At 50.3% G+C, this 24,840-nt stretch overlaps 1 protein-coding gene across 1 annotated transcript; it reads right to left on the bottom strand.

Moving 5' to 3' along the window:
* Positions 1–435: 435 nt before the first annotated feature.
* LOC144165659 (patched domain-containing protein 3-like) lies at positions 436–24,424 on the bottom strand. Its single transcript, XM_077695478.1, has 2 exons — positions 23,223–24,424; positions 436–668 (listed from the first exon to the last, which is right to left on the bottom strand). The coding sequence occupies exons 1-2, from the start codon at positions 24,217–24,219 to the stop codon at positions 436–438; spliced, it is 1,230 nt and encodes a 409-aa protein (XP_077551604.1). The 5' UTR covers positions 24,220–24,424.
* Between the last annotated feature and the right edge of the window lie 416 nt (positions 24,425–24,840).

Genomic DNA, 24,840 nt, shown 5'->3' with positions numbered 1-24,840 from the left:
CGACGCCGGGCGCTCCTCGCGAGGCACACGCCCACGTGCGATCGGCTGGCCTGAGTTTTCTGGCGACGCTCGACGGCCGAACCAAAAGCTTAAACACCTCTTCTGTTAAAAGGATGTCACCGTGTCTGTCCAGGAGGGTCAATGGCGGAAAAATCGTGTTCGTTTAACGCTCCCTAACCTAACTGCACATCACTCCCACCCAAATCGTCTTCACAAACGGTGACCAAAATGCAAGTGCGCGCGATGTCGCACTAACTAGCACATAGACGACGAGGAGATAGAGGTCCCACGATGGACGTCCTGTCCTGCCCGTGCATCTGCCGCAACATCGACGGCCAGAGGAAGGGCGAGAGGGACTGCCGATCGGTGTCTCGCTCTCCAGGAAAACCCAAGCAAACAAGTGAATAATAACCGTCGGAATAAAGGAATCAACGATCAACGGACGTGGAAGAGACGGAGGAGGGAAGAGGCGGTGAGAACGTGTGCGCGCGCGTCGTGCCACGAGGCGGTCGCCGGCGCTGCCGCTGGCTGTCCCAGTTCGCGAGCAGCGTGCAGTCCCGGCAACCGCGCCACTGCTTCCGCAATGCCGGCAACTGGCGGCGGAGCGACCGACCGACCACTTTCGCTGCCTCGCGCCTTTCGCGCCGTGACCTCCCCCACATGACCGCCTGGATCGCGGAGGGAGCAGGAGCTCGCTGAGTTCTTTGGGCTCGCTGTGAACCCGCGTGCGAAACACAGGCCCATTGTTAGGACTGCGACTATGCCCGCCGTGTTGTGAAGACGTGCTCACCGGGCTCCTTTAGTACATGTGCTGTGACCCCTGACCCAGGACATGCGGCCAACGCGCGTACAGGGATCAAGCACTGCATACAGTGTTGTGGCGATAACGGCGAATACTCAGACCCTCATTTACGGCAACCCGGACATAGACCGCTTTAAATAAAGTTTGACCCTTCCTCCCCCCCCCCCCCCTCCCTCTCTCTCTCTCTCTCTCTCTCTCTCTCTCTCTCTCTCTCTCTCTCTCTCTCTCTCTCTCTCTCTCTCTCTCTCTCTCTCGAAGCCGTATCAGTATGGTTACCACACTCAAGCGACGGAAATTGCGTCAGATGAGCGCGAAACAAACCAGTGCGTGACTGCCCCTGGTAAACGTTCTGCATTGATCACTGCGGGCATTGACGGATTTGGGGGCTGATCTGTTGTCAAACTAGTATTGGTCGTGTGTCGTGTTGTATCCATAGGCTACCTCCTTGCTGGAATGTCGGGCAGTGGTCCAGCGCGAACGAACTGCAGCCACTTGTCTCTGTGGGGGTAGACCATTTCTGACGACGCGGAAGCTCGATATCAACCAACCGCTTCTGCTAAACAGTCTCCGCGAAACAGCGCGATCAAAGAATATAACAATTGTGCTACGTTCGAAAAGCGGCTCGGTGTATATACTTGGTATGGAACGGAAGCGTGCAGCAAAATCCGTGTATATAAAATCGTTTTCACGGAAACACTGTATGAAACATCCGCGGATGAGTAACCTACACCGCGGAAACTAAAAAAAAAAACGTGATGTGGCAGGGCAGGCGTAACCAAGGCTATTCTGTTATCTGCAGCCCGCTGTATACCTGAAGGTTAGATCTGCTGGGGTGTCGATAAGAGTACCGACAGCCTTCTCGTAACATATGCTGCCTTTTGCACTGGCCTTCGTTTTCTTTTCAGAGACTGAGAGTTGGAGCAGCTCTCAGAGTGCTGTGAGGCACTTCCCTTTTTTTTTTTCAAAATATCGAACGTCCTGAGAACATGATCAATAACCGCGGGAGTCCGGTCTTTAGATGCAGCGGCCACGGAATTTCCCGACATAATGTTCCTCCTTTACGCACACTAGGTAATTTGAGGACCTTCTAAAGGATTTTTCTCTTTTCTCCACCCTTCAAAGATCACGCATTCTTTGTGTGCTCATGCGACGTCAGGGAAGCAACACCAATCGCCGCTCTCCACAGTCTCTTGACTACTTTTGACCGCACTTTACCGGTAGCTTATCAAATTCACATTTGGGTAAAGGTTTAACGCGCCGACGCTGCACCTTGGCTATGAGGCGTGCCGTAGTGGAGGGCTCCGGATTAATTTTGACCACCTGAGGATCTTTCACGTGCGCCGAAATATCGAACACATGGGCATTTTTGATTTTCGCCTCCATCAGAAAAGCAGCCACCTCGTCCTTGTGCTCAGCAGCACAACGCCTTAGCCACTGAGCCACCGCGGCGGGTACCGGTACCTTATCATAATTGGAAATGAGGGGCTCGTTGAACGAATACGGAGGCAATGAACACGGCTCTATTCTTATCCCAATAAGAGCACACATTTTCTTTTCATTTTATTTTCTGTCGTAGCTTACAAAAAGCCATAATTTTCCACGACAACGCAGACTGATTTACCGTAATGTGTGTATATACAAACACACAGCGCCTTTTTGACGCAAGGACACAAGGCCATTGCCTGTTGGCGCCATTCACCTGAGCCCGAAGCTCCTTCGTATCGTCACGCAATAGAAGCCGCCATGCTTGAAAGCACAAAGAACTTGCTGAAGATTGCGTGGTCACTGATGGGTTCTACGTGTTACAAAACGTGCACACCGCCTCAGAGCCCAGCTGTGCGCCCCTATTTATGGCCGCTTTCGCGGGATGCATAAACGAGAAGACGGAGAATAAGCGAGAAAAAAAGCGGTGTGACGCAACTGCCAGGACAATGCCAGCCGGTCGCGTACGGTTCTCGCAAGCCCATCGTGCGCGTCCCTCGACCTCGACTACGTCTGCCAGCTCTTCTTTCACGCCACTCACCCCGCCTGTCGGCGCGACTTTTGTTTAGCTCGCTCTTTGCTTGTGTTTGTATGCAGACAAAGCAGACGCTTCAAATCATGCTTTGCATTCGAAGAGCCCTTCTTGCTACGTGAGCCTGTCGGTCGGTGAACGTCTGCGGTGCGTCGCGTGGAAATCGTACACGGAGACGTCGGAAAACGTACACGTTAAAACCTGTACGCCTACCTGTACATCGTTGCCTACGTGCGTTGATCGTGTCCAGCGCTCTCACCTAATCCGAGATAAACTCTTACCAGGGAACAAATTTTGGTTTCATCAGAGCCAAACACAGAAATTAAAATGACGGGGCACCTAAGTATTTTTTTTTTACTTTTACTACGTGGAGTGAGTGAGTGAGTGAGTGAGTGAGTGAGTGAGTGAGTGAGTGAGTGAGTGAGTGAGTGAGTGAGTGAGTGAGTGAGTGAGTGAGTGAGTGAACAACTTTATTTTGCCCGGGACGGGAATGGGGCAAGAAGATGAGGCGGAGTCGGGGAACTGCATGGCAGTACTGGACCCTGACTGTGTCCCCAAGATATTTCGCTGAGTTCAGCGTTTCGGTGTAGTGCATGGACGTTGTTTAGCTGTGGCAGGTCGCTTTGCACATGCATTTCGGCGCGCTGCGATGGCATAATAGGCAATCTAACGTGTTGGTGCATAATTCTGTTGTTTACGGCCGCCCCTATACGAATACTACCCGGGAAAACAAAAATACGCCGACACACAGCGCTGAGGTCACAAAACTGAAGGTAATTCCCCTTGCCCCCGGGAACATTGACTAAATTCCTGGAAACGTCGTCGTGGCGCGTCAGTGCGCACAAAGAACTCGTCCTTTTAAAGCGAAGCTTTCTACGTCTCACCGATGGCGGACGTCGAGGGCACAACGCACTTGCAGGAACGTATATTTTCTCTTTGACAATGATGATGATCGTGGCTGAAGTGAACGATTGTTGAGAAGCGAAGCTTTCTCTCTTCGAAAACCAATGTCTTCAAAGTCCGTACTCAGTCTAAAATAGAAATCTTCGCGCCCGAAACGCACTGCAGGACAACCAACTTCCCCAATGGGTTTCCTCAAACGCACATCAAGCGCCTCAAAAAAAAAAAAAAAAAGCACTTGCCGTGGTCGCAATCGAACCTGGGTACCTCTCGTTATGAAGCCGACGCCTATCTGATTACGCCTGTCCGATACGGCTGAAGCAGTTTCGATTTTGGTCGTCGACTTTGACTCAGGCTGCACAAGAGACCTTTGCATTTTAACTATCCCTACATGTCGTTTAAAAATGGGCTTCATTTTTATTATGCGAGTGCAAACGACGCTGTGCTGGCGTATGACGTGATGTTTCTTTATCTTCTTTTTTTTTCAATTTCCGTTCATTCAGTCATTTTTCGCACACGCCTGTCTCTGTTTTTGGGAGAGTTGATGACGCCGTAGGAATCCGCTTGAATATCGCTGCAGTGCCGGTAATGCATGGCAAGTGGCCTGAAGATATGTTCTTTCAACTGGCCGCGTGTGCCAAGTCGTTTATTCATCGGCCAGTCTGGCAAATGCACCTTTTATCATGCCCATGAAAGCGGTATCTTTGGTAGTCTGCACTGGAACATGAACACGATTTTGTCCACGGGGTGTGGAATAAACCGCCGGACCAAGTACGCAGCTTCTAAGCGGGGAATAGTGCTCAAGACACCTCTATATGTGTGTAAGGTCATTTATTACACTATAAAAGGAAACCGACACAGATCAAGGTAGCCGCCTCATTCCGGTGTGGTGCCAACGTTTTGGTAAGAAGACGCCTTCGTGAGGGAAAATCCTGCCAAAGTTCCTCTTTTTTAACCTCAAATGTGAGCGAGTACTTGTGCAGCCATGCATCGTCGGACTACCATCCTCCATCGCTGGAATAAATCTCTCACGTGCACATACCCATTATGATCGTCATTTGTGCATGGTCATCATCACAAGTCGCTTGATGGCTGAGTCACAATCGGCGGAGTATACAAGGCCGCACGTGGGAGCGGCTGCCTTCCCGTTTGAGAGGTGCGTCCCGTCTTCAGTGGCGGCAACGCAAAGATGAGACTAATAATGATTAAATTATGAGCGATCTACTATTTACGCTATTTACATAGCGGCCATAGTACAGCGAGTGTGAAAGAGGATATGTTTTAACGTTTCGACCGGGGACCGGCCTTCGTCAGAAGGCCTTCTGACGAAGGCCTATTCTCTTTTCCTCTTTCGACGTGTTTCATTTTCTTCATTATATATATATATATATATATATATATATATATATATATATATATATATTGCACCTTAGTCTGGCAGGTTGTTTAAAGTTGGAACTCCTGACCGATAAGTGAGGAGTACCGCTTGTTGTTGTTTCAACGTGTACTTCTCTGAGTCATAAACAGCTGAAATAGCGAGGGGAAAGGGTACGCACGCAGGCAAGTGGGAGGGGAGTCAGCATAATGAAGCGCGCGCAGCCAACAGCGAAGCGTATCCCGGGGTGGTGTCCTTGATGCACTCAAGCAGGACGCCCGTTACGAGAGCGCGGACCACGACGGGCGCGTCCTCTATCACGAACGCCGCATCGCCCGCACGGGGCTTCGGGCGTTCGCTTCAATTGCACCGCACCTTAAGCAGAGATTTTTAAAGCGAATCTTTCTTAGTGGGCCCGTAGGTGTCGTGTAACAAAACTACTGCATTTCCCCATAGACCGCTTGGTCGACCGAAAAGCTCTGATAAGAACTCTGATAAGCTCTTATATGTGCGTGAAACTGGGCTGGCGTTGTGTCAAAACTGTCACTTGAAAATTGTGAAGAAGCAATGGTTCTAGATAACACAGTGCACGCGTTGATCATTAACAAGGGGTGCAATAGTATGTCTTCATCTCATAAAGCACGTGTCGGTATGCATCTAGATCGTTCGTAGAGGCGTTTACGTAGTGCGCAATATATCGTCGCATGGGTTCGTTTGCGATTTCGGTCTTTGAAGGTTTGACAATCGATTGGACGCACTCTCAGCAAGGGTTGGGTGCGCTTTTAGCTTTAGCGTTCCTCTGAATTTTCTTCGGGAAGGTATGGTAAATTTTTTGACCGGCGCCGTGTTCGTCAAACAATTCGTCTTGGGGATTTGCGAATGCTAGCTCCACTCGAGCAGCTCAAGGGAAGTTCATAGTCAGTGATAAATACAGCTATGTCACTACCAGAATTCGCTTTTGTACGTCGAAGCAGCTGTATACCCTCCGCCTGCTAACTCGATAATCTGAACGGAGAAACGAATGCGCTCGGTTCTTTCAACAAAAAAAAAAAAGAAGAATTGAGGGAAAGGGGGGGCAATTAGGAAGGAAGAGTGGGAAGGAAAAGACGATTTATAAACGAATCAACCTTCATAATGCTTTCCACTTTTTCAGAAGGGGGTAGGGTGCTCTTTTGGGGCAATTTAGACGCGATGAGATGAAGTCGGACAAAGGAAAAAAAGCAAGGTTGTGTCGAAAAACATCAAGCACATGCCCGTCTATCTTATAAAAGGATCTCGCGCAATATGAAAATATAACCCTTTAAGAGAGCGCGGGAGACTGTATACGAAACAGGAGGAACAGTTAATTGAACAGGGAAAATGTTTAAAAAGCTCCATAGTTACATAACTTTCAGCTTTGATATTTTATGACCAAAGAGTGCCTCCTTCATGACCCTTCGACGTTTTTTAGGGCGACTGAAAAGGTGTAAACGTAACACGAAAACTGTTGAGGCTACGTGTTCAACAAAAACGTCGGCCTCTTCTAGCTGCCTATAAATTGCGACCCTCTCATCGCTGATGATTACCGTACAGGACACAGCAGTGAGGAAGGAGGCACAGGGTCGCGGGTTAGGAGGGGTGCCTGAACGTATTCCCCGGCGCTTACTGATAACATCGTCTACGCCATGATATCATAAAATTATGCGGTACAAATCACGAAGTCTTGCAAGTACGTTACTCAAAGAAGTAAGAAGGTATATAACCGGAGAAATTCTTGCAATGTCCTGCACAGACAGACGGAAAAAGATACAAAAAGTGGCCATACTGATGGCATGAGCGTTAGTGGCGTGATTTACGAGATAAGCCGTGCTGTGCGTCTGCTTAGACCAAATTCTGTGGAAGTTTTATTCAAACATACGACTGTGTGTTTGTGTGGGATAGTACACGTTCATAGGCCGGCTAGCGTTTTAGTGCCTGCAGCTCCTAGTGTTTGTGCGCGTTCTTATGGGACTACACGTCTTCACTGGTATTCACCATTCATCAGTCCCATATGGAGTATCCCGACAACCTCGCTGCTAGGATGACTTCTCTCCGTCATTGTAGTCTCTCTCTCTCTCTCTCTCTCTCTCTCTCTCTCTCTCTCTCTCTCTCTCTCTCTCTCTCTCTCTCTCTCTCTCTCTCTCTCTCTCTCTCTCGAATTCATTTATTTTCTCGGAGTACCGGATGGCTGTGATATTACTAATAGGATTGTCGACACGTGGCTGCGTGGGAAGGAAGTTATTGCGAAAGGCGCTCGCTACTGCTCTCCGTTGACATCTCTCCATTACGTAGCGTGGGGAGTACATTTTTTTAACTGCATACGATACCGCACTCGGCACAGAACTGCACGTTCCCTTGCCGAGTTTGTCTCGCATTCAGCGAGCGAGTATCCGGCAATTCCTAGAACAGTTTTCTGAAGCAGAACTCAACATCAGTGTTAAGGCGAATGTTAGGTCAGAGGTGTGCGCGCACTTCGCTGTCTGCCGGAATAAATTTCGGAATTCCCTACGCAGCAATGTGGTTCCTTCCCCCAGTGCAGAAATGCAGTTTCTTCAGGCACAAGCTGCTCTAAGTGTATCAGAACACGTAGGGCCGATGCAATCGCTGCAGCACTAGCGAGACAATAAGCGGCATGGGGAATTGCAGAGTATCGCTTGGGATATGTATAACTATAATTTGAAGGGCGTGGCATCATTGCTTCAACCGAACCACTGTGTTTAATGCGCAAGCCGAAAGGGAAAGAGAAACCACGCGCGCAGTTCCAAATACCCGGGTTTCATTGGCCTTCCGTGAATTTCGCTCTTCCTTTATTACCTCTGTTCCTAAACAATGAGGGCCACCTGTCTTCCGAATGGCGAACGCCAATGCCAGTGCAGCGAAGGTTGCGGCCGAGCGCAACACTGCCAGGGGCAACGAACGAAAATTACCGGTTTCTTTCGCTCAGCAAACTCCTACGCGCACGTTGCCTGCATGTCACAGAGGACATCCTCCTCTCCTCCGTGGACATGGCGCCACCGGTGGACTTTCTGGCTGGCCGCCATTGACGTCAGAACGGTGAGAAGCGCCGGGGAGATGCACTTAAACGCCGCGCAAGGTCAGGTCGCCGTGGTGACGTCAATGGGAGGGTTTTCTTACCCCGCAACGCGACTAAGAAACGAGGCCCTGCTCAGCCAAAACCGCCGACTTCTCTGGCAGGTTGTACACTGGGGGAATTTTAATGGCGACCGCGAACGCACACTCCACAAACGCGGCCAAACCGTGGGACCGCCAACTACTTTCCACCCCCCTCTTTGTTGCAGCCGGCGTCTTCGTGCGTTGTTTCGCGCGTTTATAACGTAGGCGCACCCTAATTAGCGCCGCCGTCTGTCAGAATAGTGCGTCGCGAATTTCGAAAACAAAACGGGCTGAGTAGCCTTGAAAAGGAAAACGTTTTGCGAGCGCAACTTGCCATTGAAAGGCAACCGTCCGTTCCCTAGCTATGCAAAAGCAAAAAAAAAGAATTGCCGGGAAACCAAAACCGCCATGAGGAACAAGATTGCCCTGAGGCCGTGATACAGATATAGAAAGACAGCAACCTGTATGTTAGCACGAAATTGTACTGCTGCCAAAACATGGACTTCCACTAAGATTTAAATAATGTGTGTGTGTGTGTGTGTGTGTGTGTGTGTGTGTGTGTGTGTGTGTGTGTGTGTGTGTGTGTGTGTGTGTGTGTGAGTGAGTGAGAGAGAGAGAGAGAGAGAGAGAGAGAGAGAGAGAGAGAGAGAGAGAGAGAGAGAGAGAGAGAGAGAGGGGGGTTTAGTTGATATGATGGACTACTGAAAACATGAACGTAGGCAACAGTCAAGAACACCAACGAAGGAACACGGCAACCAATTAGCTGTTGCTAACTGAAAATAACCTATGACTTGAGTGAGACAGAAGGGTAGAGGAACAGTAGGCCGCTTCTGTTGACACCCGAATCACCATCTGTCCGTCTCTCACCACAACACTACAGTGAAAACACAGTGGCCAAAAGGCGGGAATGGTGATGTAATTTGGCACGTAATACCTTCAGCGGTAGAAAACAGAAAGAAAGAAGGACGCGTGCATTGACCTAGTCGCACGCACAAACCGCATTTTTCAGCAGTCGTATTTTACATGACATGAATATTGAAATGGCCATCACTGCGTTGGACGTAATTGCTGCACTGAGAAGGCCTTCGAAAGAGTCGGCCATGCGGGAGGTGCATTCAAACTCCGCAAGGTTTTTACGTCGCGACTGGCACATTTACAGGTCTTAAGGGAATTTTACTCTGAAATGCCCCTGCGGGGAAACGGGCGCCATTAAAAAAAATGTCGAATATATACCGCGTGACATATACCACTTCATTCCCAGCTTTCCACCTCGTAAAGAGCGGTGTTAAGCTGTTTCATTTTGGAACTCACGCTGAAGTGCACACTTAACTCTGCCGGTTTTAATAGTCCGGCGAAAACAACTCGTCAGACAAGCCCGCGCTGCTCAGACGTTCTCGCCGTGACCATTACGCGCTCCCGGGGTCCCACATACGCCATTAGTGCGCGCCGCGGTGGAGTTTTCACGCCTAGAAATAGCGCCAGACGAGAGCCTCCATGATTGTTCTTCTCGGCCTTTGCTGAACTGCTCATTCCTAAAATTGCCCCCGTTTCTCTCGCTCCAAAGGCATCTCCGTGCTATACGGGTTCAGCTCAATTATGCGCAACACTCGTCCGTACTCTTCCACGCCCTCTATACTTACTCCCGCCTTTGGCTGTTCTCTGACGTGTTGTCACCTCACTAGCGCTGCAGTGTGTTCTAAATTAGCCAACGTTTATGGGTTTCAACAGCGATTCGGGCACAAAATACCTCGCAAAAATTTGCTGCAGAATCTCGATCAACCTGCCTCGTCGCAAATCGTTGCAGGCAGAATGTGTGGTACGTTCGCGCCAATTTTAGTTCTGCCTAATCTAACTGCCAACCAACCCATACAGCACTTCCTACTCGCTCGCTGGTCAGATACGACCTTGCTGCCTTGCCATCCAGGCTTATGATATCTAAAATTACTCCCACCTCCCCTCACGGGAACCCCTGTGTAGATGCGACGCATTGGGGGTTCCGTTGTTGTTTCCGTTAGGTTGATTCTCCCATCGCGTGAAACGTGCCGTGAACCCCCTGCCGCGGCTATGACGCAACGTGGCGCGGCTATGACGCAACACAATCCAACGCAATCCACTTTAATACAATCCAAGCCAAGCCAAGCCAATCCAATCGAATACAATCCAATGCCCCTCGCGAGAGAGTGTTCGCTATCGGAGAGGAGAGGGGGTGAGCGGCGGAGAGCGCAGCTCGCGCGGTGAGGAGAATGGGGGAGGGGTGTGGACGGACAGCGACAACGCCGTATGGAGGGACAAGGCGAGTGAATGAGATGCCGTCGCATCTGAAACTGTTATAAGGGTGTGTTTTTTAAAGCCTCATCTCTCGCTGTCTCTAAAGTATACCTTCGTGACCGATAACCCGTACCTCCCATGACGCATTGACCTTTACGACGGGTCATCTCGCATTTCCCACGATGCCCACATTTCCCAATATCTGGCTATGTTTAATTTTTGTTTAGCGCAGACAGCGCGATGAAATTCATCACTCGAGGAATCTATGCCACTATTGCGTCAGCCAAATCCGCTTTGTACCTCTTGAATTATTTTACTCTTTCAGCCGCCTGCCCTCCTGTACATGTTACTCGTCTGCTCAAAGACTAGTGCCACATACTGTTCCCTTTATTTGAGTCCCAGTGGAGTGCATGCTGTTGGCGGCACTTCATGACACGTGAGTGAGTGAGTGAAAGAACTTATTGAGGGTCCGGCGATGACGTCAAAAGTGTAGACAAGAGGACTAAGCTGTCCCTCCCCGTCCCTCGAATCAGACTGAAAATGCAACTAACAGATTGTTGAAACTCCATCCGATCGGGCTTTTGTGTGGGGCGGACGAAAACGTGTGTGTGCGATACTTGTGGCCCTGGCGTTGAATGACCAGTGTACACTTAGAAACGAACATCACGCGCTTTTGCAAGTCGAATGCCACTGAGGGGTGAAGCGCATCGAATAGAAGCGCGCCGGGCGGGGCCCTTGGCTTCTGCAGTGTGTAACCGTCTGCCACATTCCCGTGATACAAGGTACGTTTGTTATGTATGTGTGGGCAGGGCGCTTAAAGCCCTTCCGGTCTGGAGCACGGAACGAACTTTGGAGCTACTTTCGATCCAGCTCTGGATGCTTCAGGCGTCTCGGTGTGGAGCGTCAGTGGTTCATCCCGCCGAACGTGCCTGGCTGACCCGGTTTGAATACCAGCGGAATGTAATAACCTTGCTGCGAGGAAAGGGTAGCTGGTTCTGTCCCATTTTCAGTGTTAACGTTTATTATAGTTTACTCTACCTGGGGTTATGTAACGTGCATCAACATAAGGCGTAAGCTCGATTTCTATGTTGTTCTCACCACGTGTTCATTGCCACTTGTATGTTTCCTTCATCTTTCTATTGCGCATTCACTTCCGGTTCCTCCTCGCCTCTTTTCCTGCTCTTTCTTTGATATATTTCTTAGCCCGCGGAATAAACCACCAGTTGCTTGTGAGCGCAGTACGTTTGCTCTCTTTTCTTGTCCGCTTGTTAGCGCTATTTTTCAGTGCTACTGAATATGTACACAGAAGCCAAAATCACTATCTTAACTTGATACCTGAAAAATCGTGTCGATATTACGCCCCTCAATGACGCGCCATTTCATCGCTGTGTTGTAACACCTGCCCCCGCCCCTGTTCCCATCTCCGTCTTTGTTTTCAAAGGAAACCATAGACTCCCGCTGTTACTCTGCTTTCGCATGCCTCTGCCGCTTTCGACGTCATCGGGCAGGGCGGTGCCGTGCAGGCCAAAGAAAGGACGCCGTGACACGGCCGAGTGCATAACCGCGCAGTGGAAAGCCGGACCTACAACAGCACGGCGCCTCCTTTCGACCGGCGAAAGGAACCCGCTTTTCAAAGCGAATCGCGAACCACGCCGCTTCCATTCTGAATGACCGGGCCGTGCCTTCAATGGCGGCCGCAAACCATAAACACGTGGATGGTCACGTGTCGTTCTGTTCAACCTGCGCGGCCACGTGAGCCCCACGAGATGACGCGCGTCGCTTTGTGGGACACTGTGAAGATGAGCATCTGGTACCACGTGGGCAAGCAATATGTGGATAATGATGATGATGGTGATGATGAAAAACTTTATTCAGTATCAATCATTGGTTTTTTCTAACCCTTGCTAGGAGTCCGCCAGGATGCCTTGGGACCTGGCGGCTGCCTGAGCTTGATTGATGATCATCCGTTGAGCTTCTAGGTTGAGCTGAGCATCAGAGCCTCCCAAGTATCTATGGTGTGTGCGGCGTGTGATATCTGTGGGCACGTCCATATCATGTGGACCATGCTTGCCAGGCTTTCGCAATGTTTGCATTTAGGTTCAAATTGACCTGGGTAGAGTTTACTAAGGAGTAGCGGATTCGGGTAGGTTCCAACATGTAATTTTAGAGCCAGATTGCCTCTTCATTTTTGGTGAGTTTGCGATCCACGTGTGGGTGCTCCTTCCTTCTTAATCTATAGTATTCTGTTATATCTCGGCAAGTTCAGAAACCAAGCAACATATTTGAAAGTGAGCGTTTTAAAGACGATGCCGAGTAACGATGCAGCGCTTCTCCGCAGTACATGACAGTGACACCCCGCTCGTTGAAGTGCGGCTACCGTAGACACTAGCGCCAGATTTCCCCGTATTCTGGTATATGCAACCCCATACGCTCCTCGGGAATGCCTACACTTGCGAAGACACTGGAAACGAAGCTGTGCTATACTATCATTTCTCTTATGTTTGCTTAATCTTGGTATGTTTAATTTTTGTTGTGGCACTGCGTGCCTTTCTTATTTGAGTCCATGCGCTTTTATTAATTTAACGACAGTCGCTACAGATATGAGTGCCACCGTCACCTGCATGATGTCACGTGCGGTCACGTGAATTGATAGGGCTACTTCGTGTTTGTAAGCAAGGTGTGGAAAATTGGAGTAATTGGCCGCCCGTATGCCTACAGTTCTCCCGCAGCCGATATTTTAACGGCAATCTCCCCCAGCGCATCTCTGTGGCGTCGCACTGTTAACTTGCGGTACACAGTGTTCACCGTCGTTGTAGGGGCTCGCAGGGCGCTGAAGCTATTCAGCATGAGTCAAATACTCCGCTTGTAAGTTTCACAAGCGCAGTTTAACACCCACGGATGTCCTAAAACTGCTACAGTCTATGTTATACTTACTAAAGGCACTTGTTTGCATCGCCCCCTCGAAGTGGATTCAAAATAAAGTTACTCTCTCTCTCTCTCTCTCTCTCTCTCTCTCTCTCTCTCTCTCTCTCTCTCTCTCTCTCTCTCTCTCTCTCTCTCTCTCTCTCTCGCCGCCAACTGTACAGTAAAGGAAGGAGCGGCGCCAGGCGGGGTCGCAAACAGGTGCCAGAATATTTGGCAGTCATCCCAAGTCCCTTGCAAACAGTACTTCAATGCGTGTCGACGCAGCAGCTTAGTGAAATGAAAACAAATGTCGTTGGCAACAAAGCTACTGCAACAATTCGGTTTATGCGAATCCAGTGACGTTGCCCCGTAATTTAAGTAAGGAAGGGCACACGGCATGCGACGGAGCACAATCTCTCTACTAATGTTTACCCCGAGTTAAGGTTTCGTAAACTGCATTCGAGGCTAAGCGCGTTAAGTTTGGCTTCTATCCCAATTCCGCGTGGTCGAGGTCTCCACGACGTTTCCCGAGGCCGGTGGCGGGAAAGTTGGCCGGGGGCCGAGCGAAACCGTGACGCACGGGTCGGAGCTTCCTGGCTGCGCGACGCTGGCCGAAAAAAACCAGTTTGGCGCCGACGAGCGAAAGGGCCTTTAGCGAAAGTGGCCCGCCAGCGGCGAGGCGGGGGACGCCGGCGACAAGTCCGCCGCTCGAAGACGTCGTCGACCAAACGCGGCGAGACGGCAACTGGAGTAGTGTGTCGTCGCTGCCGAGCAGCTGCAGTCGCGCACGCCGAATACGTTCTCGGGCCACGAACGCCGGGTAGAAGACGCCTCGTCCTCGGCACTGTATAGTCGTGGAAATGCGCGCAGAGTCGCCGATGGGCAGGTGGAGTCGTATGGGTGGTCGTGGTTATCGCAGTAACGCGGCCTATACGTCTCCACTTACGTACTCTGCGGATCCGCCATGCAGGAAGTGAATGTTCGGCATCTGATGCGGGCGTGCCCAGGGCGGCATCAAGTCTGACCACGTCAGCTTCGTGGAACAGGCCTCCACCCTCTTTGCCCTTTAGACCTGTAGCGCTGCGTTCTTGGTCCGTTCCATCGACGACTCCTGGACTTTATACACAAAGTTTAGAATCCTGGACTTCATACACAAGAATCCTGGACTTCATACACAAAGTTGTTTGTGTACATGTGAACTCGTTCATCTTTGTGCAACGGGGGAAACTTTGAATGAAATGGAAGACAGTGTTGTCTAAAACACAGGGGTTGCTTGCTATTAACCGCATGCCTTGAAGTCAACAGGGTCAGGGGTATACCTGAGCCGTTTTACTGTTTTGTTAAGCAGATTCACGTTAACTCTTAACGGCGAAATATCGCGAAATCACTGCAGAAGATGGGGCCCCTGAACCGGCTTCCGCTAGGCCCTGAGGTTAAACGAACCTCTTAGCTGGGCCCTGAGCTTAAACGAACCTCTTAATTGACGGCGAAATATCGCGAAATCACTGCAGAAGATGGGGGCCCTGAACCGGCTTCCGCTGGGCCCTGAGCTTAAACGAACCTCCTAATTGGGGTTCTTTTGCTCCGTAAATGAAATGATGTCTTTTGAGCGTTCATTCGGACTTATCTACCGGGGATTCTTCAACGTCACAGAGTAGACCGTCTGGTTTGCATAAGTCGGCAGGTTGCCGAAGGTATTCGCTATTTGTACTACAACTCGACCTGAATTCCAAATGAGTCTTACGTAGGGCACCGGGAAGAACACACAGAAATAAAAAGCTGGAACGCATCCAACCTATTTGCAATTCCGGGCGCTTTGGTGATTCTCAACTGCACTACGATCGCGGAAAAAGGAAACACGGACTATGCGAAAGAACAGACACACGCGAAGACGGGCGTGACGAATTGGCACCCCGGTTGTGACGGAACAGCCCTCGTTCGATAAAAGCGGATTGCGCTCAATCGCGCACCGGTATATCCGTTAAACTAAGTTGCACGAGGCCAGCTTGAACGTAGCCTTGACGACTTGTTTTTGAGCTCCAAATCTACGTGACGGCAGGAGCCGCATCCCGTTTTGTAAATCCTTCGAATTTCGCAAGGAAATGATACTTGGACGTGAGCGTAGAACCAAAGAATTGCAGCGGATGTGCGCGCGATACGCGCCTCCTTCCGGAAACAGTGCGGCAAAATATCCAGCGAAGTTATGGCGGAGCGGTTTCTCTTCTCCCGTTGAAGACGCTGCGCTGAAATGCGTGCAATAAACGTGGTAAAGATTTATTACGAGGTTGCAACTAATATCCGGACGAAGGCCTGTGCCAGGCCGAAACGTCAATAAAGCTTGTTTGTTACCCGTTCGTGTTACGGTATATATATATATATATATATTTATAACGCCAGACCGGTATTCTGGAGGTCGTGGTTTCGGATCCCACCCGGCGGGCATTTTTTCACCACTTTCTTTTCGACTCAAAAAATTCTTTATCTCTTTCTATGACCCACCACAACCTCCCCTTTGCTTTCTGAGGTTTTCTGGACTGCCAACCCTTATTTTCTGTCTTATTTCACGGAGCCCCTCATTTCCCATTTTCTGATTCGCTATATATATATATATATATATATATATATATATATATATATATATATATATATATATATATGAGGCAGGCATGGGAGATGACTGATAGGGACGCAGTACAGAGACGACGAGAGTCACCGCTATCATAACGGTTCCAGTTCTGCAGCAAGCATCAGCGCATGCTGCTGGTGGTAATAAGGATGCGATGCCGTGCAAAAGCGTTTATTCTAGTCTTAGCCTCTACTCAAGCACTGAAGGGTATATCTGCCGCACCCGAAAGGGGCAAAACATGAGCAGCAAGAGCTCTTCCTTCAGAGATTTTCCGCACATCGCCGCGAACACGGGGTCTCAGCGTTGGCACCAGGCATGCGCTGTACGCTCGAAACAATGGGACCCTCGAGAAGAAGGAAGCGCCGGACTGCCGCCGGGCCCACTCCTTCCCGCGCGCACGGGTGTCCTTGCCAGGAGCTTTCCTCAATAAACGTCATCGTTGTGTCGCCGCCGAGAAGAGGGCGTTACGGTGTATACACAATTGTCCAATGCGTGCGATAGCAGTGCACAGGTCGCTAGAGAAGCTTTACGCAAAACAAGCGGGAAGGGGGGGAAAGGCAGCGGCTCGTGTCAGGAACCGAATTGGTGGAAGTGGACGCGGGTGGCTGTCTGGCACTGCGCCACGTCCTACGGCTGCGCGCTTTAATCTTGGACGTGTTCCACGTACGAAGTCGACGCTTAATCGAATAGCGATGTTTGAGGCCTCGCAAACATGGGACGCTGAATTATGTCTAACTCGCCTTTTATTGACACTGCTGATGTTCGCCGAGTCATATGGACTGCACACCGCGCGTGTAACAGTCAAGAACTACGCGCGAGGAACTGTCGTCACTCCAGCAAATATATACGCCGCGGCTGACAGCAGCACTTCCTTTATTCCCCGGCGATGGTTGAGTAAGCGGTGACAAATGGAATGACGCACAATTTGTGTACGAAGAGTAAGTCAGCGAACAACGACGCGAGAGGTGGAGCAACAGGCCCGGGTTTCCCGGGAAATAAGAAAAAGCTACTGGCTGCGGAGTGACTTCATAGAGGGAAAAGACGAGTTTCCCACCTATTAAATTGTGGAGCACGCACTATGCGCAGCTGAAATTTGCGTTCGCAAAATTTAGTTGAAGAAGCTACTTAAGCAAGGCCTATAAACGCCCCAACTCCCTGTTCCTTCGATGTGTATCTATGTGGGCGTGGGTTCGGATCTCACCCGGAGTGCATGTTCCTCTCTTCTTTCTATCGGTCCTTATTTATTTTAAACATTTCATAAAACATATCTGTTTCCACAAGAACAAAGTTTTCTTTTTAAATTGTCGCCTGAAAGTCGTCTCAGCTGACGAATCTGGCTCACGAACTGCTGTAAACGATCATCGTCTTATCGTTCATGTCTTAGCGAGCCAGCCACTCCCTTAGCGTTACGATACTCGAAAGCTTGAGGCTCCTGCTTCCAGGTGGTGTCTGCCTAAAAATTTAGCCTTGATATTCCGTGATGAATTGAAGAATAACGCGAGAGCGAGATGCTGCGCCTTGGCGATTCTTGGTGCTTCTTGGTTTACCTATTTTTTTATCCATTCATAGAAACCTTACAGGCCCCAGTGGAAGTCATAGAGTAAGGGGGGCATTTGAAAACGTAATAACAGAAAAACCATAAATTTAAGACCTGGACATTGTAAGAACGAAATATAAATGCAGTATACATATTTCGAAGGGCAAAGTGATCAATATTTGATAGTACATGAACACTTGTTGCCGTTAACACGCTTAGCACGGTTATAACGCTGGTAAACGGGTCGGCAATGGCATACACGCAACTCGCAATATGTTCCAGGTTTAAGATTTACAGATTTGAATTTAAATTGAAATATACAGCGGGCCAATTGGCAGACAGCTCAACGAAACGGCCCTGTGCCTGCGTCGACAGCGTTTCAGTCAGAAAGAAAGAGACGCCTTCCTCCATCTTGCCGACTCGGCGCTCCTTCGGTCAGCAGGCTTCGCGGATAGACCAGTTTTTCTATCATGGAGCATGGCGTTCTCACGTTAAGAAAATGACAATCGCCCAGTGTTCATGCAAGGAAGACTCCTTCATTGCAACTGCATAGACTTACAGGGACATATATGACAGCTGTAAATCCTCAAGACTGTCTCAAAGGTGGTGCGTACGTTAGCAGTGCACTGCGTTTTGCCCCACTGAACGGGCCGGCGGCGCTGGAGGCATGCAACTCGGCGAAAAGGGACGACTGTGCACCCGGAACGGCTTTCACGCGTTTCGCGAGGCCCACAAGCGCGCCCAATGTAGGCCGCCAGCGGTGAACCGGACGCAAAATTGTAAGCGCGACCGAGGGGCTCCGTTCGGGCTCAGCTTACCGCCGAGAGCAGAATCTGTTTGATCTGAGCCCGCGCAGGCCCGCCGTGTTCGTCAATGGTCACGTGATGACCTCTCGCAGCGGCCAGCCCACCATGATATTATAGGCAAGTACAGGCGCCGTCAAAAGTAATTGGAACACGGTCTCGTAAATTTACAGGAACTCCTCCTCCCAAAAACTACTTGGCTGTGTTGGTGTGCGTTTAAAGGAGTCCTCCTTAACAGAAAAAGCTTCCTCTAAACTGGTAATGGCTGTCATAAAGCGAGTAAGACAAATATTTTGTGATATTCACCAATCCTTGCTCCATTCACTAATGACGGCACCTGTACTGTACATCCAAAAGACGGAAGTGTTGATGTCATCAAAACGGGATCTGTTAGGGTTCAATGCAGCTGTTTCACAGCGGAACCTGTTGATGCCGCACGTCGACGCGTCATGCTCGGTTCCACATTTCATGGATATTTAGTTAAGGCGTTTGGCAAGTTAAACGTGAAAGACAGCTTTAACGTGTCTAATCATGAAATAGAGAAGATCTCTTGAAGTGAAGTCCGTATTCTCGCACACGAAAGCCTCAGACACACATTATTCAACGTCTCCGAATAAATTTTGCGTAATGTCCTTATATTAAAAACATACAAAAAGTGATGCGAAATAATCACCAACGCGCTCCTGATCGTCAATCATCATTTAGGTTGCCCCTTGATTAAGCGCGTTAAGTCGGAAGCTGCTTTCGCCTGAGAAAAGTTGCGTGCGGTCCCTTATCACTCATTTCACTTTAGACTCTTCAGTTCTGCCTTAATATGTTTATCGGCGTTGTACTTCTCCGCCACTCGCAGTGACGTGGGTGAAGCAGCCCCAGAATTCAACCTCGTGGTGGAATCTGGCTTCACATATGCGTCATGGCTTCGTCGCGAACCGAATGAACGAGGCCGGGGTTCATACACGCACGTTTCGTGATGCATAGCTTTCTTTGCGATAAAGTTAGCCTAAAGGCTCCATGAAGACAAAATAAGCTTTGGTTCGTGAAAAATACATCTCTGTCACGATAACAATGACACAAATTTCAACTGAAATTTCGCACAAGTAAAGATATTTGGAAAAACAAACGAACCAGTGGCGAATCCACAGCCGCTTTCTGGCGTTTGCAGGAGTCGGCAGCCTTTCCAGGTGGAGGGCCGACTTGCATGAAGCCGACACCGCAAGGTGGCTCGCGGGCGAAAAGAAGTTTTTTTTTTTTTTTTTTTTTTGCCGATGCAAAGAAAAGAATCGAATATGTTATCTGGCTAAATCTGAAGATGGGGGCCATTTCCAAGTGGAAGCGGTCTTGCTTTGTTGCTTTCTAACCCCAACTGGGGTTAAAATTACCATGTCAGCCTTCAACTGGGTATGAAGCGACAAGGGGAGGGGGTTCTGACGTCATGCCGGGGGCCTCCGCGGGCCGCAGGTTGCCGACCCCGGCTCTATGACGTCACACAATCTATGACGTCACAGTATCTATGACGTCAAAGTATCGCGCGAATAGCGGGTTGCCGACCTAAGCCACCTCCAAGAAAATTGACCGGGCAATGCATACCGGTGGGGCCTCTAGTTGCGTTCGATACTATCACTTGAACGTCAACAGGCAGTTAATTCATACTGTAAAAATACTTCAGTGCCCGACCCACATTACGTCGCTCCTGTTGAAATTAAGTTACTGCAGCGCGAAGTCTGCAAGTTTTTTAACTATCACGTGGGATCTTTTCTCTCTTTTTTTAGGGGGGAAGGGGGGGTTAAGAAAACGTGTTTGGTGGCATGGTGCAAAGTGAGTTAGCGAAGGTTAGTGCTTTCAAACAAGAGAAAAAAAATCTGTTTTTTTTTGTCTTCAATGCCTCTCAATAAGTTATTGCATTTCGAGTTTCTAACAGGTGTCTCAAATGCAAACATGGATAACTTTACCTGGACCTATTAAATTTGCTTTGAAGTAACTATTGACCGCGAAATCACATGCTCCTTAATTAGGTTTTTCCTTCACAATACCATTCGATATCTAGTTATCTCTTTGCTACAACAACCTGTGCTTTCTCATTTTTACTTATCTCTGTATCGATGGGACCATTCACTAGTCGCGGCGTGTTTTGCCTCCTGCTCCTTGCAGGATGCCTATGAAGTAACCTAATCAATAAATTGCGCTATTCATTCACCAGGTTACGGAAGTTCGAGATAAGGAAAATTTAATCACTATTCGTGAACGGGCGCATCCCGGCGCCTGAAGCTCAAAACTGCGACGTCCGAGCAACAGTTGTATCACACGGTAATCCTTTTCGATCCGTCTTATGCCTGTGCACCCGCTAACTTTCAATTGTCAATGGGACTCTCGCCCACAACTGCTCCCCATGTATTTCCAATGGGGCACTCGTTGAACAATTGGTTCAACGGCCTTCGGAAGGCCGTTGAAACAGCCGGGTAGCACAGGCAGTATTCACCGCCAGTATACCATGAGCTGTCTTCAAAGCGTCGCGCGACGCTTGGGCAGCGGCGTGCAATTGCAACGCTGTCGCATGATGTAAACATCCACGGAACGGCTGGCTGCTCCGAAGATATCGCAACAGGGACGCAAAGGGGGTCTCGGCAGTAGATGTGTCCACGAGACTGTACGATTGTCGGTAGGTTGCTTCCTCTCCAATCACGCCATCAGTCAGAATTATTAGTCGATGTGGTTGCGTTGAGATGAACCAAATTTCAGCACATTTAGTTCGAGGAATAAACCCGCCGCAAAACACTTGCGAGCACGTGAGCTGTAGTGTCGGCAGAACTCCGAGATAACCCTCATTAGTGGCTGGAAGGCCATATTGCTCCCATTTTGTATACTGCGACGGAACGAAGCGCACGTTCCGCGCCTAGTAGTAGTAGTAGTAATAAACATTAATTTACTGAAGTTTGAGGGTAGCGACGTGAGTTTAGCCTGCTTAGTCCAGGAGGCCGCGAGCGTAAAAGTAAATAAACAAAGGGATTTACTTAACGTTTCCGACAGAAACAGTATCCTCAAAACTATTCAGTCGGATTCGCGGCTATCGAGACCGAGTGGCATGTTCTACTTCAAAACACCTTCATGACTCAAAGATCACGGCGTTTTGAAAACGCCTATAAACCATAGTTACCACGCAGGTTAAAATAGTTTTGCCGTGAGGGAGGAGTTTTTTGAAAAGCACGGTACCGCGTGCTGCACGACCGGTGGCAACATCTGGCTCGGCGGTTTCCGATACGCATGCCGAGAGCATGTCTGGCCGCAGTTGCAGTGCGTCGCACACCCGGCGGCTCTCGGAACACGCCATCCATCCGCATGCATGTATGCGCCGAGGAAACGAATCAGCCTCGTCGCACAGCCCGACGATGACGACGACGCCCCGCTAAGAAAGCCGGGTCGCGACCCCAAAGTGTCACACGTACACGCCGGAGACCACACCGAGAGCTGGTTAAGTCTTTACGAGCGGTTGCTTATATACCGCCCAAGCCTCGGGGGTAAGCTGACGAGCTCTCTCTCTCTGTCTACGTAGAAGGTGTCCTGCGGTCGGTTCTGGCGAAAATTGCGTGCCTCTATCGGGTGGTGTCGACGAAGAATCGCACGCCCTCGCTCAATGCTCTGGATACTCTCAATCTAATATTGGGTATCCTGGAAAAGTCATACTCGAACTGGCCGCTAAGACGACTCCATCATGATACTCAGTTTCACATAGTTTTCACAGATTAGTTCACACTGAAGTCGTAAACGTCAATGAATTACCGTCTGGTGTCAATACATAACCGTCTGCGCAGGGAATATAGTTACAACAAGCGGCTGTGACATTTGTTTTATCAAAACTATCCCGAAACAAGCAAAGTGAAAAATATTTCTAAAAACGTTATGCGTATGTGTCTTTATGCGATAAATATGGTAAGTCACCACAGATAAGTGAATATATTTATCCATTAGTAAAAATTCACTGTTCCCTCGTCACACAAGTCAATGGGCTTTAATTTTTGTCTCCTTTTTTTGCAATGCACACTTTCAAAAAGTGGAAGTGAGCGCACTTAAACATCTATTGTTATTCTGCAAACAATGACAGGGGTCTTTTCTGTCTAGGACTTATGCAAATCAGGTGGAAACAACTGGAAGCTTTTGAGAAGGTAGGTTAGGCACGTTCATCCTACCAGAATGTGTTTTACCATTTTCTGAGGCGCAAAATAGCGCCTGTATCTTCACATACTGCGACATGCTGGCGCGTATTCATCGTTTTATAAGTAGGCCGGCAATGTTTCTTTTTTTACTTTACTGTGTAAATTTGTTGGAGCGCATTTGGATTAATTTACGCGCTCCGTCCAAAACAACTTCCAGCTGCCACTTTTTCGCATTCTCTTTTCGATACGTGAATATGAACATTTCTCTTCGGAAACAGTTCGTGTATGCTCCCAAGTTGGAGGGCTGCCATCGGGTCCTTCATACTGTGTCACGCGCAAAGTCGCAATTTGAAGCTTTGTAAGGAACAGGGGTTACTTTTGTCATTCGCGGCGACTCTCGCTTCACGACAGGGAAACAACGCACGTACAGATTAAAGTTTGTACCGTGAAAGGAGCAGAAATATTAACACACTGTTCAACGTACCCAGCAAGGAACATATGCAAGCATTAGGCGGGGATGATTGTGCAAAATACGACCGCAAAGCTCTCACCTTCGGGACGTTTCGATAAAAAGAACCACGCAGCGATATTGCCCCCGAGCGCTGCGCGAAACGGGCGCGCGGCGGCGCTGGGCAACCGCCGTGGAAACGCGCTCCCGCGAAGGCGAAAGCGAAACCTGGATGCACGCGGGGTCATCCGACGGCGACACTCACCGAGCATGAGGAACGGCGCGGCCATGTTGATGCCGATGAACTCGAGGCCCAGGTAGATGACCATTCCGAAGCCCGCAATGACCGACACGGCGGCCGACACGCAGCCCAGGATGCCCAGCCAGGGCTTGGAGCGCACGGCGTCTCGCATGAGGCACGTGGTCACCGTGAAGATCAACATGATCACCACCGTGATGCTGAAGAAGGGCGTCACCGTGGTGGTGTTCTTCTCCAGCTCGTCGGCCAGCGAGCGCGAGGTGAACCAGGCGAGCGAGATGTGCTCGAACTCGAGCGACTCCATCAGGTCCAGGAAGGCGTACTCCCAGGCCTGCGAGCGCAGGTTCGCCTTGCGCGAGGACGTGTCCAGGTAGTAGAACATGGCCATGGCCTGCGCAGACTTGATGAAGCCGTCCGCGTCGCGCTCGATGCCCCCCATGAGGGCCCCTGTGAAGTAGATCTTCTGCCGGGCGCGGTCGATGCGCAGCGGGTACTCCAGCTTGAAGGTGCCGTTCTCGATCTGGTCGATGTACGGATAGAAGTCGAGCAGCTCGTTCGGGTAGCAGAAGCGGCCGTCGCGCGCGCAGATCTGCTCGTACGTCCACAGGTCGTCGTCCCACTCGACGGTCATGTTCTTGATAATCTGGTCCAGCAGTGCGATCTCATCCCAGACGCGCCGCGACAGCAGGTTGGTTCCCTCACGAGTCACGACGATCAGGCGGCCGAACTTCTCGGGCTTGGTCTGTCGGCCGATGTCAAAGTTGAAGGAGGTGTTCTGCGGGAACAGCGCCTCGACCACTCGCCGCTCATCGTGCGAGCGCCCGTTGACGGGGCTGAACAGGTACTCGGGGTCGTCCACGTACACCATGCGCTGGATGCCCGTGGCCAGGCAGGCGGCCACGAGCAGCGGCACGATGACGAAGTAGCCCGGGTAGCGCGCGATGAATTCGCCCACCACCTTGAAGAGCCACGACACGGCGCGGTCCACGCAGTCCATGCGCATCTTGCCTGCTGCTGCTGCTGTTTCCCGCGGGTCGCTTACCTGCTCTCCGAAGCGCGCACTGCACACAACACGGCACCACCGCGCACCTCCGCACAATCCACCGCCGTCCGAAGGGGGGCCACTCGGGGCTGGTCTGAGGAAAAGCGGGACGCTGCCGATGGCTCGCCTCCACGCGCGACTGCTGGCCCGCCAGGTAAGAAGAGAAACCCCTCCAGGTGAGGCTGCGGCGGGGGAGAGGGGGAGTTGAAAAACTTCCTTCGGCCTCCTCCGCCGCCGCAAGGGAGAAAGCGCTCCCCTCTTCCGCCGGGAGGCAAGGTCGGCGTTTCGGACGTCGCACGCACGGGAGAGAGTGCCACGCCTCCTCTGCTTGCTGGGCGCTGCGTCATACGCCCGGTGTGGTGGTGCACGAAGGCGGTCTTTAGTGCGTCTTGTTCACTTCGTGGTGCAATGGTGCTCCGGAAAGTACGCTCGGCACGACAATTGTGCGTTGTGCCTAATCCGCTCAGCCTCGGCGCACTCAAGTGGACGATCCAGTCGGCGGGGATTTTGGTCCGCTGTGGAAATAAGTAAATACACGCACGCGCAAGCAGGACAGCTCACTGTTTACAAGGCCTTGATGTG

Source organism: Haemaphysalis longicornis, unplaced genomic scaffold (genome assembly GCF_048455015.1).
Source record: "Haemaphysalis longicornis isolate Haplotype H1 unplaced genomic scaffold, Haemaphysalis longicornis Haplotype H1 scaffold_140, whole genome shotgun sequence".
Lineage (NCBI taxonomy): Eukaryota > Metazoa > Arthropoda > Arachnida > Ixodida > Ixodidae > Haemaphysalis > Haemaphysalis longicornis.
Note: the sequence above shows the minus strand (reverse complement) of the source record. Positions and strands in the feature narration are given on the sequence as shown.

What these genes read in the sequence shown, in the direction of transcription:
- LOC144165659 (XM_077695478.1), bottom strand. Translation starts at nt 24,219, where the DNA reads ATGCGCATGGACTGCGTGGACCGCGCCGTGTCGTGGCTCTTCAAGGTG. An exon ending in CGCGCCGTTCCTCATGCTCG is followed by an intron (nt 669 to 23,222) that starts GTGAGTGTCGCC and finishes TCCGCGATCCAG; the next exon opens with GCGGTCATGTGGGGGAGGTC.